Source organism: Dothidotthia symphoricarpi (assembly GCF_010015815.1).
Source record: "Dothidotthia symphoricarpi CBS 119687 unplaced genomic scaffold P153scaffold_11, whole genome shotgun sequence".
Lineage (NCBI taxonomy): Eukaryota > Fungi > Ascomycota > Dothideomycetes > Pleosporales > Dothidotthiaceae > Dothidotthia > Dothidotthia symphoricarpi.
In genome coordinates, this window is record NW_022985018.1 from 95,119 (window position 1) to 111,457 (window position 16,339).

Below are 16,339 nucleotides of genomic sequence, written 5' to 3' on the forward strand. Positions count from 1 at the left end.
TTCATTCATAGGAACGACTAACCTGGCCATAATGACGGCGATCTTTGCCAAAGCTTGCGAGAAAAGCAATTATTATGCCCGCAATCGAAGAATCGTGAACGCGTGGCCTTGAAATCTTCACCCCAAAAACTCTCACAACGTCTGGTCAGCAACTCATACTCGCCACGGCTCTTGCGCTTTCCATCGACTTTCTTTACCGACGTGATGGAGTCCAGTGCTGTTCAGGTGTAAGCACAAGTCCCTTGTGTGACTTGTTTTCCAGCCGTCGATATTGACTGCGGCCCTTTGATGCTGATTGACAACACATCCAACAAAGAAACCATGTTCCACCTCGTCATTTGTACCGACTTCGAGGATATTCATGGTTGGTTTGCTCTTCGCTACCCAAATCGCCTCAGCCGTTAGCGTTGTAAGCCACGCACGTTGCGTGCGCGATACGAACTCACCTATGGTCCGGTTGAATGTAGTACACATATACCCGCGGAGTATACGCGATCGAGTATGTTGCAATAGGCGTTGCTTGCGCCATCCTTTCTACTAGTGAGTACGCACCTTGCTCCGAGTGGATAACGAGAGACGTTGGATGAAGTCGAAACGGGAGAGTTCGTTGGTCGTGGGCGCATAGTCTCGTACTCGAGACGACTCACAAACCTGCACGTGGTTTTGTCTTTGACGTGTCGTAGCGTGACCTTGCTCCCTTTCTCGTCTAGGACCTCACCAGCCACCTTCCGATCCCCACTGCCGATTCGGCTCGAGGATGAACAACTCTAGCCGTGGTATGTGTTTGATGACGTCTGAACTCTCTTTTGTTGTGAGTTTTCGCCATGTCTCAAAACCTTTGAAGTCACTCGGCATTACTATCTCTCATGATAGCCGAGAATTCCTCCAATTGTCGCCTTCTCTTAGGTCGTCATCACAGTCTTCTGATCGGCTTGCGGCTCCTCCTCGGGACCGGTATCACCTTGCCTTTGCATCTTTACATATGCCCTTATGTATTCCACTATGCCCATAGTGGGGTGTTGCGGGAAGCTGCAATTCAAACGTGTGGACTTCGCGAAGCGCTAACGCGACAACCTCCGAAGGCACGGTACAGCCAATATGACTAGAAAGTTTTTGGGCCTCCTGGTACTCTACACTGTTGTCCTTATCATTCCGATCAATCTCTCAAAAATCCTTTCCTTCTCAGATCAACACCGTCTCCAAAGCAATGTGCCCACGTAAGCCGCATAAAGGCTATGCAGGTCTTATCCCCCAGTATCAGTAGAGACATTATCAGAACCCGGCGAGAAGACGTTTTGCGCATAGCCGTAACACTTTGCGAGCTCGGCCATACACTTCCCCTCATGAAAGAACACGTTCTTGCAGACCCCTAACTCTGGTACTGGATGAGCTAGAGGACTCTCTCATATCTGAAGCGGGCAATTACTGTGTGAGATAGCTCAAGACATGCGCTTGAAGACAATTCCCGAATCTGGCACTGTGACCGAAAGTTGTGTTCCCCGCTTTGTTTCACGACGGATGAAGACGGAATTCCTGGGCGCGGGGTGAGAAAACTATCATCGTTCCGTGCAATACAGTGCCACCCGAGACCCCAGAGAAGCCTGTAAGTTCGGATAGTTGTTGTATAGCAGTGGCGCAGGGAGACATGTATACGGACGCTAATGAGGTTGTCAGGAGAGTGTAGTAGTGAGGAGATGGGTCGACGGATAGGTGGGTAGGAAAGACAGGCTTGTAGTGGATGAAAAGAGGTGAGCAAGTTTGAACTCACTGACGTTGAAGAAGTAGATGAACAATGGGGAAGGGCGGTGTCAGACCATGAGGTGTAGGTATGGTGAGGTAAGTGGAAAGATGTACATGGGGAGATGTAATTTTCGGATGGACTAGATACAGGACTATTACGTGTGAAACCAATCTCGCAGATGTCCGCTGAAAGCAAGAAAACAAGGGACGGCAAAGCCATGCCCGTATGTGTAGCCCACACGTCCTGACCCGACAGCAAGGCCGGCAACCAACGCCCCAAACTGAGATCGTCAGTCAAAATCGAGTCCTAACCAGGAAATTATTTGAAGAGCAAAAAGAAGCCAGCAGGTCCATGACGAGCCACGTGCCGAAACGAAAGATGACAAAACACACCGAGCCCAAACTTTTGCAAACTTCCCAAGAAATTAGATATTTTCCAAAATCTCGCTCCACCGCTACCAATGCTTCACACCACATTACGTTATCTAGACTTCCCTTTGTACTTTTTTGAACAGCGGCTTCCGGTGCCGCTCAAGCCCCTCCATGTCATCAAATCCAATGCGCAACACCCCAAAGTCGTTCTGCAGGAAGCGGCGCATGTTAGGATCCACAACGCCGAGCTCCTGTATCGCAAACGCGAGGAGCTGGCCGTTAATGGCCGCAGCGTGAAGCTCCAATGGCGCTACTCTATCTAGGATAGCAGTGTAGATAGTCTTTAGTTTTGCGACGTCCTCGCGCTGCGTGCAGAAGTAAAATCCGTAATCGCGCTTGAGACACGGTGGCGGCTCGTCGGTAGTCTCATCCTGAATGAACTGCTTTAGTCGCCAGACTGTAGGTGTTGGCACGGCGCTGAGGAAGGTTTCTAGTCTAGGAAAGTAGTCGTTAAAGGACGCAAGGTTTTTGATGTTAAGTAGATCGGCTAGAGTGTTTGTCTCAACGGCGGTTGTAAGAGACTGAAATGTAGAGCGCCGGTGGCGGGCTTGCTCAAGGAACCAGGCGTAAAAGCCTGCTAGGTGTCGCTCTTGGTCCTCAGTGTCGCAGGTTACGAAACCGAAGATGTAGAATGCAGAGGAAGAGATAGGGACGAGTTTGCCAGGAAGTACAGATCTTATAAGTTGAACTGTGTCGCGCTTAGCAGCTGGGAGACGGACAAATCCTATTACACGATCTTCTTTTTGTAGGAAGGGTCTGGCTGCGCCTAAAGAGGTTTCGTAATCTGCATAGTCTGTTTGGATAAGAAGAGGCAGCGGTGTAGCTAGAGCTTGCCTAGTTGCCTGCGACTTCCCTTGTAGAGGCGGTCGCGGCAACAACATAGCAGTTGATATGGTCTGTTGAGGTAAGGGCTGAGTAGGGGATGTTTGCCTTAATCTAATATGGAAGTTCGTTTCTGTGAATACTGTAGATGCCTTTGCTGCGCGAACGAAAGTGCTGTAGGCGCGTTCAGGAAATCCAACTGCACAGATTAGCTGGAAGATCTCCTTCGCAAACACAGGTTTCCCAAGCAGATATTTGAGTCGATTCTGAAGATGTGAGAGTGTCCGAGTCATCCTAGACGCGAATTGAATAAGCGTATTGAGTTGTTTTACCGAACTGTCGTAGCCTTGTACCATTTCTTGGATTGCAATGAGCTGATCTCCTAATTCACAGTCCCGTTCCGAGCCCGTGTTCTCATGGACGCCAAACATCGTGGTGATAAAGTCATCCAATATGGGCTGGTTTAGGCTGAAGCATTGTTGCAGCCTGATAATAGTGTAGTCGATGTGACAGTACACATATATGAGTACAGTGTCCCACAGGTCTTCCCGCGCACGATCGTAGCGTAGTCCTGTGAAGATTAGTAATAGTCGTGGATTGTTCTAGAACACATACCACATTGGTGCATTGCAATTATAGCCCAAGCATCTTTTAAGCCACTTAAGTACTCTCGCAGCTCTTTATCAACGGCTGGGCTTTGTTCTAGTTGGTTGGGCTTCCAAGTTAGATAAATATCGAGTCTAACGTCGGGCTCATCCTCCTGCATGGTCACATCCGCGCCTATCATTTTTGACAAACGCCGGAGAAACCGGTTACGTAGACTCAATGGCTTTCCGAGTCCAGCCATCGGGGTGATACCGTAGGAGTCATCAATGAGGTCATCTTCATCGAAAACACTTAAGGGGACCTCCGCAGTGTAGCAATGGCTTGGCATGTTTGGAGTCGAGAGGAAAGTAAATGATGTGGTTTTGCGACTAAGCGATATCTGAATCCGCGGTACCTCTGCTACTCTCCGGGTAGTCGTCTTAGGCTCTTCTTCGGTATTGAAGTTGGGTTATTCTTCGCGCAAGGTGCCAATCGGAATAGGATATCGTACGACTCAGTTGCAGGTTATCAACCGTATGTTCAGCTGATTGAGTTTCGACGTCTGGAACTTCTTGACTTTCTGTTGTTATGGTTAGCTCGTTTGAAATAAACCAGTAATACTACAACGCGGAACTTAGTTGTACAGTTTTAATCGCGCCGTAACTCACAATTCGACGATGGTGGTGATGAAGAAGGGAGAAAAGACGCAAGCACCGTGCGCGTTTCGCGTCTCGTCTACTGTAGTGTATCACTCGCCCACGGTCTGTTCTGCCACAATTCGTGTAAAGGTTGCAGTTGGATGATATCTCCGTCCCCAAACACAAAGCCGTTAACTGAAGGGTGTCTCCGTGTTCGATAAGAACAATCGTGTCTCGAGTATCGCAGGTCGAGGGCGTCCACAGTCCTCAACGCACCAGAGACAAGATGCCAGATATTGCTTTCCGAAAAGATAAGAACACCAGGTGCTAGATATCAGAAGGAGTACAGGAGTGGACTGGAAGTGTGATGGGAGAAAGAAGGAAGGTACAGAGGGGAAGACATTCTTATATACCACGGGGGCGACCAGGCATGCCTTTACCTTTGCATGTGCGTGACGTGGCGATGGAAATTAGTGGTGAGGTTGGTGGTAAGTGAGAGAGGGAAAGCGGAAGAGATGACGATACGCATTCCAGCGGAGACGATCAAAAGGTTCAAGGAAAAGGGACATGTACAGATCAACCTTTCCAACAGACGGTACGATATATACAGGTGGAACAGACAAGACGCAATGGTGTGTCATGCTATGGAACAGATAGACAAACAGACATAAAGCGATGGAACCAACGTCAACACACGTAATTCAATGCTCTGCAATGCTATGCAATGTTTATCAAAAGAAGAGAATGAGCCCTCTCTAAAAGATATCTTACGCGAACCCAAACACCTCCGCAACACTCAACATACTCATCCTCACGCCCCAAAGTCCCACCACAACAGCCACAACGTCGACAACGACCAACACAACAGCACCAAGCAAGAAGCGCGGCATAAACACTCTATACAGCATCAAATGCCTCCTCAAATGGCACGCCCACAGCGTCGTGGCAAGATTAACAACGCCGTAGAACAGCAAATGTGTAGCGACCGCCTTGCTCACCGCGCCCAACATGCCCTTTTTCTGAGGTTTGACCTTCCACAGCACAGCAGCGGGGACGGCGATTGCGCACAGAATCTGCGCACCAAACGTGTTGAGTACGACAACGATAGGACTCCACGGGTAGCGAATAGTCTTGAGAGGGATGAAGGCGGATTCCCACTGGATGCTTGCAAGGGTAGCCTGGTGGCCTGTCTTGAAGAAGTGGAAGGAGCCGAGCAAACCAAGGACGACGGGGCCGATGGCACTGTTGCGCAGGTTGTTCGTGTCGATGATTTCGAACAGGGAGAAGAGTTGCCAGACGAGGATGGCGATCGCGCCTGCGCCCATTGGTTTCTGCAACAGAGCTATAGCGAGATACCACATTGTGACTAGCAAAGCATATCGCGAGCCGTGGACATTGGCGAAGCCGAGGATGGTGATTTGTTCTTTTCGCGAGCCGTCGGGGTTGATTGTTATGATGCTCAAGAGTGGCTTGCTCCAGTTGAAGACCGAATAGCCGAAGGCGAGTGCGATTCCCAGGACACCTTGTGCGAGGACTTGTTTTATGAACTTCAGCACGTAGGTGTAGTTCGGGTACCAATCGCCGTCGTCCGCGGCGTCGAGGATCCAATACACCGCGGAGAGAACGAGACCGAAGCGAAGCGCGAAACCAATCCAGAGAATTGCGTTGTGTTGGTAGCTCTTGGTGCCCTCGTAGTAACTCTTGATGAACGTTGGGATCAGGAGGGCGGCAAGGGCGGGGATGATGAGTTGCCAGGGTGCCGATGTGGTGGAGAGAGCAGAGGCGTAGTATGTAGATTTGCAGTAAGGCATTTGCTCATCTCTGCAGAGGCGTGAGAAGCTCGCGACTCGTAGAAGGACGGTGAACAGAATGGAGTGGTAAATTCCCAATGTGCGATCAGCCATCTGCTTTTGCCGGAACGAGGATATGACAGCGAGCACACCAAATGTCGTAAGGAAGTGCAAGAGGATCTCATCCTCCCAAATGGTGAACGAGTTGGCCGCAAAGCCTGCTGAGAGCGCAAGGGTGAAGATAACGCTCGTCCAACCCCAGATACTATTCGGCAGAGGAGATGTGAGACGATGTCGGAGAGTGAAGAAGGTGGAGAATAGACCGACAATGCCCGACATGGAAGCTGAGAAGACGAAGACATGCTCCTTTGGTACATGTGGAAGAGCGAACATGGCTCCAAGACCGAGCACACCTCCACCGACCATGCCAATAGCACCTCGCGCGAACAAGACGGGCGCCAGCTCCGACCGATCGCCTTGCATTCCTCTTGCGTAAACTGCGAGAGACAACAGGCTGAATGCTAGGATCACAACGCCGTTGATCATCCTTGGGATGTCGAACCTGGCCCACAGCGCGCGACAGACGCCAAGGGTCTCTTGTTGGTAAGCAGAATAAGCCTCATAGACGCGCCGCATCTGCTCGCTGTTCCTCTTACGCCCTCCAACTAGATTCCAAGCATCATCCGCAGCAGTCCAAAGGGACAGCGACTTGGCCCTAGTGTTCTCGTCCAGCCCCCTGGCTTTGGCATATTCGTGTTGGTAACGATGTATCTGCCCGGCGGCAAGGCGATTGGCGATGGCTAGGTTTTCATAGTCGTTCCCCTTTGCTCCGATGAAGGCTTCCTCGATGGGCTTGCCCAGGTTGTTGAAGGGAATCGGCATGCCCAGGAGCAGTGACAGTGTCGGGACCAGGTCGATCTGCGCAACTGCCCTGTCCTTTGCCGTGGCAGGGGGCGTGACGTGGTTGGGGTTGCTGCGGCCGAACACGCCCTTCTTGGAGTACATCCACAAGGCCGCCTGGATCTCGTCGTCGGACTCGCCGCCGTGGTCGCCCTTTGCGTCCATGCCGTGATCGCCCATGATGACCAACAGCGTATTGTCGTCGAGGTCGTGCATCATGCGGCGAAACACGCCGTCCATCTGGTTCAGCTTGGCCGTCATGGCCGGGTGATCCGGCCCGTACCGGTGTCCAGCGTGGTCGACGCCCAGGTAATGTCCAAAGATGACGTCCCACTTGGTCGCATTCTCGGGCTTCATGAGCGGGAAGAGGTGGTCGGTGACGCCGCTGTCGACCGTGTGCAGATCCCAGACGTTGAACGAGTCGTAGGCGTGGGTCAGGTCCGCCTCAAAGTAGCCTGGGAACAGCGCGTGCCAGGTGTCGTCGCCCAGGTGCACCATCTTCTTGCTCGCGTTGCGCAACTGCCCAACAAGATTGTCCTCATCAATGGCCGTGCCCGCGAAATTGCTCCCTGCATCGATGAATGTCGGCAGCGTCCCCGTCGTCAGCCCCTTCAGGCGCTGTAGCGTCGTTGTCGGAGGGTCGGCGATGAAGGGCAGGAGGAATGCGTTGTTGGGCTGTTGCTGCGCCGTCTCGTACAAGACGGGCACGGCGTTGTGGAAATGGCGTGGGGACATGTAGTCGGGGGAGTCTGCTGCGACGTCGACAGCTCCAGCCTGCCTCTCAAACGGCACCGTGAAGTCATATCTCAGCGCATCGACGACAATGACAATGGCCTTGTCGAAGCTCTTGGGATGCCAACATCCCTTGCCCTCCCCCCCGACACCGTCTCCGCCCGTGTATCCCCTCGCCGCTGCCACCGGAGGGACCGCGCATTCCGACTTGTGGTCCAGGACCAATCGCGTGAGCAGGAAGCCGCTCGTGAAGAGGTAGATACCGAGCACGTGGAGAATACTGGACAAGGTCAGTGCAATGTGTAGCAGTCAGGGCGGGTAAACCAACGCAATCAAGGTGAAGAAAGCAATGACAAGGCCATGGGCAGCTTTGAAATGCACTTCTCCAATCTTCTTGGCTTTTGCGATTGTCTTGGCGTCTACTGCTCTGGGGGCTGGACGAGGCTTTGCATCCTCGTCCTTTAATGGTCCGCCCGCCGTCATGTCGGCGAGCGACGTGAAGATCTCTTCCTTCTCCATGGCAAGGTGGTGTGTGAGGAGCCTTAAGGAGTGGAAGGACCCATGAAGAAGCAGATGGTGTTCAAAGAATGGGGGAAGTCGCCAGGAGTCTAGTTGCAAACATCGGAGCTTTCGCCGGGGCTACCGATCTTTGTGGAGCCATGGGGGTGCTCCACATCCGACAAGTGCTTTTTGCTTATTCAACTTGGGGAAGCAAGCAGAGACGCATCCAACAACCGACGACTTTTTTCATGGAACATCAGCACCACGGCTCGTCTAGACATGGCCGGCATTGACAGATGATACATTATCAAATAAGTAGCTATGTAAGAGCACATAACCCAGCATGAGTAGACGTGGCCGATCGTCAAGGGTATGCTAATAAGGCCGGTCACCTCCGAGAAATATACAAAATGGCACAACACCAGGCCCGCCGCCGAAGAGCTGCTAGACCGAAAGTAAATGCCACTGCCATTCCACCCTCGTTCGAAGCTCCCGCCACAGCCAGAGCCACTCCTCCAGACGGCGGGCTAGAAAACCTACAACACCGAGCGCGGTGTCCCCGTCATTATTTCAAAAAGTTCATAGCCGAACGGCTCGTGTGGTGGTATCCCGCGCAGACCCGACACTTGGAATCCATCCCGTCGAGCGTTGTCCTGTACTCGTCTCTAGGAATAGTACTTGTCGTCCTTCTCCTTCAACCCACCCATGCGGTCCAAGTCGAGCGAATCAAACCGATCGTCCCCTTCAGGCGAGTAGGGCGGGGCGGCCTGCACGGGCTCCAGCCCGACACTGTGATCTCCGACCCTGACGACTACAACGCGACCTTGGTGTTTCTTGCCGCTCTCGTCGACCTCGTCGGGGAACGTGATGCGGATCTCGGGGACGGGGCTAGTGGGCGTAGAAGGGCTCATCAGAATCTCCTTCTCCGAGTACATGACAGAAGTGAGGCCCTTGTTGGTGGTGATTGTGAGGCGACGGGGGTTGGATTGGCGCTTTTCGTACGTAGGGAGCTCGGAGGCTTTGCGGGCGCGGCGCGTGCTGCGCAGGAAATAGAGTGTGCCGATGAGCATGGAGCTGAGGACGAAAAGGACGACGAGGGTGATCAAGAGTGCGAGGTGGGTCCTGGTGAGGCCGTCGTCCTCTTCGTCGCGGCGAGCAAGCATGTTCTTGATGTTGTTCATCATGTTGGATCGCTGATTATGTCGTTACGGCGTTGGGATGGCGTAAGGTTTGATGGCTCGGATGCAGCGAATGGTGATTAAAGAGAGTTATGGCTGCTCTTTGGTTAGTCTTCTGCAGCATGTCCTGGTGTGCATCACAGTCACTCAACAGCACACTCCTGGCTTTGGTCACGCACCTTGTACAGCAGCTAGTCGTCGGGTCCAGCAGTCGCAAAGACACTTTTTCGGAACGAACGAACACGGATACCGCTGAAAGAGTGAAGCGATAAACCGTAGGGCAAGAATGTCGTGAGAGGAGTGAGAGCGAGAGCAAGGAGGTCGAGGTCCAGCGAGGGTGAGGTTTTGAGCAAATAGCCGCCTTGAGACGAGCCTCGCTATTCGGTCTGTGCTGGCCAATGAGACGGGCGTGTACCTGAACGGTTCCCACAATAGTGCGCCTTAGACTGGTGATTGAAATTAGCCATGACGGCACGCGCATCCCATGGCCAGCAAATCGTTCGAGACCTTACGCGCGGTGCATCCTGATGCTGTGTAGCGTCGAGACAGGAGAATTCATGGGATCGTCAGCATGGACGTGGCAGAAACAAAGAGATACAAACCACATAGACAACACAAATAGCCTTATCATAGCGATGCCTCCGAGACCCATAAACAACACAAAGGAAATTGATGGTTGCAATCGCCCACTCCCGGCGACCGTGTTTGTTGTGATGCAAATGGACATGGGCATGGAAGGGACACGCGACGATGCACTCAGGCCCTGGAATCTCGTATCGCGGTCAATACGACCTCACCAAGCCTTTTCTCCGGCACACGCTACAGCTACTCTGACAGCGGCAGAAGGAACGCGTCAAGCCTGACGACACACACACGCCGAGACGAAGCTCGTTTGTTCGCGAAAAGAAAAGCACCACAGGATCGTGCTTGGTGACATGTGAAACGTGCCACGGCAACACGACGCTGTGACAACAGCAAAGGCAGGGGTATGCAACATATTAACCACCTTGATGATTCTCGACATGGTATTGTAGGTACCCCTTTTTGAGTGCAAGCCATGCTCGACTTTGGTCTTTTAGGAAGTCGCACGTCTTGCGACTGGTAGAGGCTATACAGACGTTGTTGTTTCTGTACAGCACCATGTCGGGGTCAGAAAGCAATCACGAGTGACCGCCCAGCATGCCGTTGTGGAACTCGCCGCTCGCACAAGTGTGTGCTCTCTCTCCTGTCTCTGCCTGTGCTCGCCTGTGCTTGCCTGTGCTTGGATGTCCTTGGCTGTCCTTGCGAGAGGCCATGTTCATGTGTTCTCGGTGAAGTGTAGATGCTGGTTCCGGGTTTTTTCACAACCAAGAGCCACTGATCGCCAGGAAATCCCGACTCGCCCTTGACCCATGCGAGCGATCACAACACAGGCGACAAGCCAACATCAGCCAGCTTTGGGCGCGCTGCCTATCTTCTTTGGAAAGCTTGCCTTTGCCAACCTGCAAGGCCCAAGAAGTGCCAATCGGCGGTAAGCAGCAGCAAGGAGCTACGACGGTTTCAGGTGCAAGGTGTGTCGCGTTCTAGGTACACTAGCGCGTGCCTTCCCCAGCGGGATTTGGGGTTTAGCTGCCGATCGCTTCTTCGCGAGGGCCTCAGACATCATCCATCGTTCTGCGCTCCGCTGCCCATACGCTTCGAACCGTGGACGCTCCCAGACGCATCATCGGGTCGACTGTGGCCGCTGCATCACTAACACGCTGCATCTCTGCATTGCCCGCGGCTTGCGCAGCGCCCGCACACAACCGGCACACAATCCCCACGGCAGCATTCCGCACTGTATCAGCCTCACGCCCTTGCATCCCCGCTGGCGTCCGTCGGGCTACTCTGATGCGTCCCCCGCCCGGCGCGCAATACCATCGCTTCCTATTCCACCTGCACAGCGGTTAGGAGAGTTTTGCACGTCACACGAAATCCAGGCGCACCCACCCTCACAGGCTCTTGGGTCCCTTGCATATACCACTCGCATACAGATCCTTCGCCGCGCCTCTGTGCATCTCCGCGACGGTAAGTTAGCCATGCCCACTGTTGCAGGATGCACGGCGGATGCCTTGCGCTGACGCCTGAGCCTAGTCCAGCTTCCAAGCACGCATAAGCTGCCCCGCGCTGTTCTTCACCGGAACCCACGTCGCGCCCGTATAAATGAACGCTACGCCCGGTGCTCAGGGTCGTAATATGGCAACCATGGCTGGCCGTGTAGGTCCCAAATCCACCGCACCATCGCACAGTGACTGACGAGTGTTTGTAGAGTCGAACACGCGACGATCCAATCGGCTTCTCGCTGCACAGCACAGACTCTGACAGCTCTTCCCCAGCAGCGCCCTGGGCAAACAGCATATGGAACAAGAAGCCGCTGCGCATTGGACTTGGCTCGGCAACCAGAGACAACTCGCAATCTCGAGGTAAGCAGATGCTGGGGAGAGACACGGGGCAGGCTGCAGCGGGGACTGACACGTACTTAGACAGCAAGACCTACATGAGCGCCACCTCTGATCTCACAAAGGGCAAGACTGGATCCGGCTCTCTCGTACCTTCCTCCGACACAGAATGGAGACCCAGTCGTTCTTCGTGGGGCGACAATTCCACAGCCAACATGTCCCATGTCAGGAGTTCTGGCGTGTCGCCTGCACGGAAGCGATCCGTCGCACAAGCGCAACCGTTGCAACATTACACAGAGAGCTCGACAACGTCTTTCTTCTCAGCACCGAGATCGTCACAAATGGGCCAGACTTCGTCGAAACCACTACTTGACCCTACGTCTACAAACTTCACCTCTTCTCGCCAGATGGATTCCTTGAACAGTGGCTTCGCAGGTTTCAGGTTCGGACAAGCCGACGCTCACCAGCAGCGCTCTGACTCTGCTGCAAACCCATGGCCAGACGCAACGCCAATACGGTCCCCAAGCGATGGCCGAGGAAGCACAGCAGGCTCCGAGTACTTTGGCCCTTCCAGTGGTACACCATCGCGAAACGGCAGTCTACCGCCTTCCAGGCATGGGGTGGAGCCACCACATTACACCTCTCAGATCGACACGTTTTCACGACCCACCCAATTGGGCGCGCGGCAAACGTCGTCCTTCTCCCATCCCAACGGTCGCCCCTTTCAAGAACGTAGCGGCTCGATACAAAGCGACTTCGGTCGCTTCACTCTGGCTCAAGGACAGGGAGCGCGTGTAACAACGCACAGGTCTTCGCTCAGTACCAACGATCCTCCTCCTGGCTTCGAGGGTGCTGAGGAACACCATGAGGTGCCTCGCGAGCACTACGCCACTACACAACTTTCTATGGGTATCGAGGCGACTGGCCATAAAAGTGCAGGTACCTACACACCCGACAGCTACATCAACGGTCAGGCCAGCGATCCTAACATCTACTTCCGCCCATTCCAATTGGATAGCCGCAGTGCGCCAAACGGCACTGGTGCTCGCCAAAGTCCGTTCTTTTCACATATCAACACTCCTCCAGTCTACGACCACCTCAATCCTGCTTATCTTACCGAGCAAACTCTTGCTCATCCAAACAACCTCGCGCTTGTACAGAACAAGCTCGCTGGCTACCAGGTTCAGCAAGAAGGACTCAATTTCATACCTCCGAATCAGTTCCACCAGCAACAATTCCAACAAATTATGTCAGCGAACCATATGCGAAATCCCTACGCCTACCAGTTCGCCGTCCAGAATGGGATGCCTATGACCGCGCTACCTCCGCATATGACTATGGCTCCGGGGCCACCCTTGATGGCTTTGACAGCACCGCTCCGGGGTCCTCGAGAACATCAATTCGGTGACGGTGTGGGTACGATGAGTGCACTGTTGGCAAGGTTCAAATCAGAGAGCAAGCAGAACAAGAGATGGGAGCTAATGGATATCTACACTAATGTAGTGGAATTTGCTGGAGATCAACACGGCTCTCGCTTCATCCAACAAAAGCTCGAAACAGCCAATAGCGACGTCAAAGACCATGTCTTCAAAGAATTGGAAGCAAATGCTTTACCGCTTATGCAGGATGTGTTTGGGAACTATGTCATCCAAAAGTTTTTCGAACACGGCGACCAAACACAGAAAAAGATTCTAGCTGGAAAGATGAAGGGACATGTTTTGGCGCTGGCAAATCAAATGTATGCTTGTCGCGTAGTCCAAAAGGTATGCAATCTTGATTTGTTTGATTCTATACATTCGCTGACTGTGCTAGGCTCTCGAACACGTCTTGGTCGATCAGCAGGCAGCCATAGTGAAGGAGCTGGAGAAGGATGTTCTGAAGACTGTCAAGGATCAAAATGGCAACCACGTCATTCAAAAAGCCATTGATAGAGTACCGCACGAGCACATTCAAAACGTCATCAAGGCATTCCGGGGCAACATTGGCGTATTGTCTATGAATGCCTACGGCTGTCGCGTTGTCCAGCGACTTTTGGAAAAGGTCCCTGAGCCCCAACGAAGGTTCATCATGACGGAGTTACACGTAGAAGGACCTAAACTCATCACGGACAATTACGGTAACTACGTTGTACAGCATGTCATCGAACACGGCTTGGAGGAGGATCGGGCGAAACTGGTCTCTCTGATCAAGGCGCAGTTTCTCATGTTCTCTAAGCATAAGTTTGCGAGCAACGTGGTGGAGCGTTGCTTAGTGTGCGGCTCCGATGGGCAACGCGCCGAACTCGTATCGACAGTCACTGCAAAGAATGGCCGCGGCGAGTCTAACATCTTGAACCTGCTCAAAGATGGGTTTGGCAACTATGTCATTCGTAAGTAGTCGCACTGTCCAAAACGGTCTTTACTGACGCCATCGTAGAAAAGTTACTCGAAACCCTCAGCCGCAACGACTACGACAGATTTGTTGTCGCGCTCAAACCTGAGTTGGAGAAGGCAAAGAACATGATTTCCGGCAAGCAGATCATTTCAGTAAGATCACGCTCTGTAGTGTATTTACCGAATGGGGATTCTAACACGCCCAGGTCGAGAAGAAGATGTATCGCTACGATCGCATTGACTCACCCACAATGCCACGCGAGCCAACTGATGTGCCGCCCACACCTCCACTCTCCAGCTCTGCACAGTCCCCGCAAACCAGTTCTCTCCCGAGCACCAACGTCTCTACTGTCGACGGACCCATAAACATGTCGCTATCGGATAGAAAGGATGACTTCATTGTCCTTACCAGTTGCAGCACCGAAGAAAACGCCTCTTAGAGTGTCCACCTACTTGCCTACACACATCCGTCACTCCATCACTACAGTTATCACAGTTGTTTCCAGTCGATTTGATGTAAACACGACTGATGCGCTCACAAGTTCTTCTTACACGTATTCTTCTTACAACATATTTACTTCTCTTCCCTAGGTCTTGTTGCAAAAGCATTTGGTATTGGGTTGGCAAACTAAAAAAGCGGATCGTAGAGCGGATCCAGAAACCATTTAGTGGAGTTGTATTTTGGCATGATATCCCCATGTGGAGTTTGGGGCAAAAGGAATGTTTCATAGGTAATCGGTTTTGAGCCAGTATATTGTCACGGGCGTTTATGTGTTCGGCGTAGATGATGTGATGGACATATGGGGGACTTTGATAATGGGATGATCTGTTGACTTGGTTATGGCTTTCAATTTCTAGGCAAAAGTGTAGATTCACATCAATCAACTGTATGCGTCAAAGAGAAAGTATGTGTCTTGGTAGATATCATAATCCAAGTATTTTTCTCTCATCCGTCTCATCCTCCAACCTCGATTTGATTACTGTATAAACTTGTTCAATCCATCGAATGCTAGACAGGGGATGAGCCGAAGCGAGTCCTCCTGTGAGTGGTAGAATCTGCACAGCAATAGCAGCACCGTATTCTTTGTGAAAATCTCTATGTCGAGTTGAACGAAGCCGCAGGCTCCTGCTGTGTAGGCTATATCTTGCAATGCTACAGCCTTTCGACGAAACCCAAACTATATCCCAAGCCGACCGCTGGAACCACCAGCTGCTAAATACCAAGGAGCTGTTTATGGGAAAGTACAGTGGGGTGACACAAATAAAAAGTCACTTTAAAAGTCTACTATTTCAAGAGCGTATATCTTAGTTAGTAGTAGAGCTATAAATATAAAAAAAAGAGATTTAGAAAGAGAAAATACTAATTTATAACTTACTTATATAAAACTTCTGCTTAGTAATCTCTAGAGGATAGTTCTTTAGCAGTGTTTAAGAGGAGTAAAAAAGAGTCTAATAAAAGTAGTAATAAGTATTTTTTATAGGTATAAAATTAACTTAAAATAGTATAAACTTTCTTATCTATCTATTAATATTAGATTCTAAGTTTTTTAGGTATAGTTACTTAAGTAAAAAAGATAGAATTTAATAAAGTAGTAAAAGTAGTTAAAATAGAATAATATAATAAGTAATAGCTAACTAGTACTTAGTATACTACCCTTTAGCATCTATAACTGCCTTATAACGCCTAGGTATAGATAAAATATAGTTATCTATACTCTATTACAGGATTAAATCCTACTCCTTATATATAGCCCTCTTAAAGGCCTCTACACTAGCCTTACTAGCTCCTACTCCTAAACTAGTACTTATTCTATTATCTAGTCTATCTTTTAATAGACTCTAGATATTTTTAATAGGTACTAGATCTAGGCTATAGAGCAGATACTAATAAAGAGAAATTTTATTTCTCTTAAACTAAGCTATTATATTTAGTATTTTATAAGTTTTAGCGTTATCTTGCTAAAACTTCTAGCCTAAATAGATATAAGTATAAAGAACTTTTTAAGAATTTAGAAAAAATTAAAGGAGTAAAAATAGAGGTTAAAAAAAATAAAAGAGTTAGAAATAAAGAATAATAAACTTACCTTTTTTAATAGCTAGTTTAACGTAGCGTATTAAAACCTTTTTTAGGTAGTCTTTATTTATATAAGACTTAGTTGTAAAAGGTATTTTAATAACCTTTAATTTAGAGCGTCTACCTATCTAAATTACTCCCTAAACTTAGATAGAAAT

General features: G+C 50.8%; 4 protein-coding genes across 4 annotated transcripts; 1 reads left to right on the forward strand and 3 right to left on the reverse strand.

Annotated features, from left to right (window-relative positions):
- Positions 1-1,891: 1,891 nt before the first annotated feature.
- Positions 1,892-4,210, reverse strand: P153DRAFT_431611 (uncharacterized protein). The gene is made up of 2 exons (XM_033672919.1): positions 3,610-4,210; positions 1,892-3,565 (listed from the first exon to the last, which is right to left on the reverse strand). Exons 1-2 carry the CDS (start codon positions 3,926-3,928, stop codon positions 2,226-2,228), a joined length of 1,659 nt encoding a protein of 552 aa, XP_033523107.1. The 5' UTR covers positions 3,929-4,210; the 3' UTR covers positions 1,892-2,225.
- A 774-nt stretch (positions 4,211-4,984) lies between these two features.
- Positions 4,985-8,158, reverse strand: P153DRAFT_357247 (uncharacterized protein; the record flags this gene model as incomplete). Its single annotated transcript, XM_033666715.1, has 2 exons — positions 4,985-7,919; positions 7,968-8,158. 2 exons carry the CDS (start codon positions 8,156-8,158, stop codon positions 4,985-4,987), a joined length of 3,126 nt encoding a protein of 1,041 aa, XP_033523108.1.
- A 271-nt stretch (positions 8,159-8,429) lies between these two features.
- On the reverse strand, positions 8,430-9,416 carry P153DRAFT_367077 (uncharacterized protein). The gene has a single exon (XM_033668184.1). The coding sequence runs from the start codon at positions 9,322-9,324 to the stop codon at positions 8,806-8,808; it is 519 nt and encodes a 172-aa protein (XP_033523109.1). The 5' UTR covers positions 9,325-9,416; the 3' UTR covers positions 8,430-8,805.
- A 2,125-nt stretch (positions 9,417-11,541) lies between these two features.
- P153DRAFT_385931 (ARM repeat-containing protein) lies at positions 11,542-14,547 on the forward strand (the record flags this gene model as incomplete). Its single annotated transcript, XM_033670473.1, has 6 exons — positions 11,542-11,553; positions 11,606-11,759; positions 11,820-13,498; positions 13,548-14,103; positions 14,151-14,260; positions 14,314-14,547. 6 exons carry the CDS (start codon positions 11,542-11,544, stop codon positions 14,545-14,547), a joined length of 2,745 nt encoding a protein of 914 aa, XP_033523110.1.
- Positions 14,548-16,339: the final 1,792 nt, after the last annotated feature.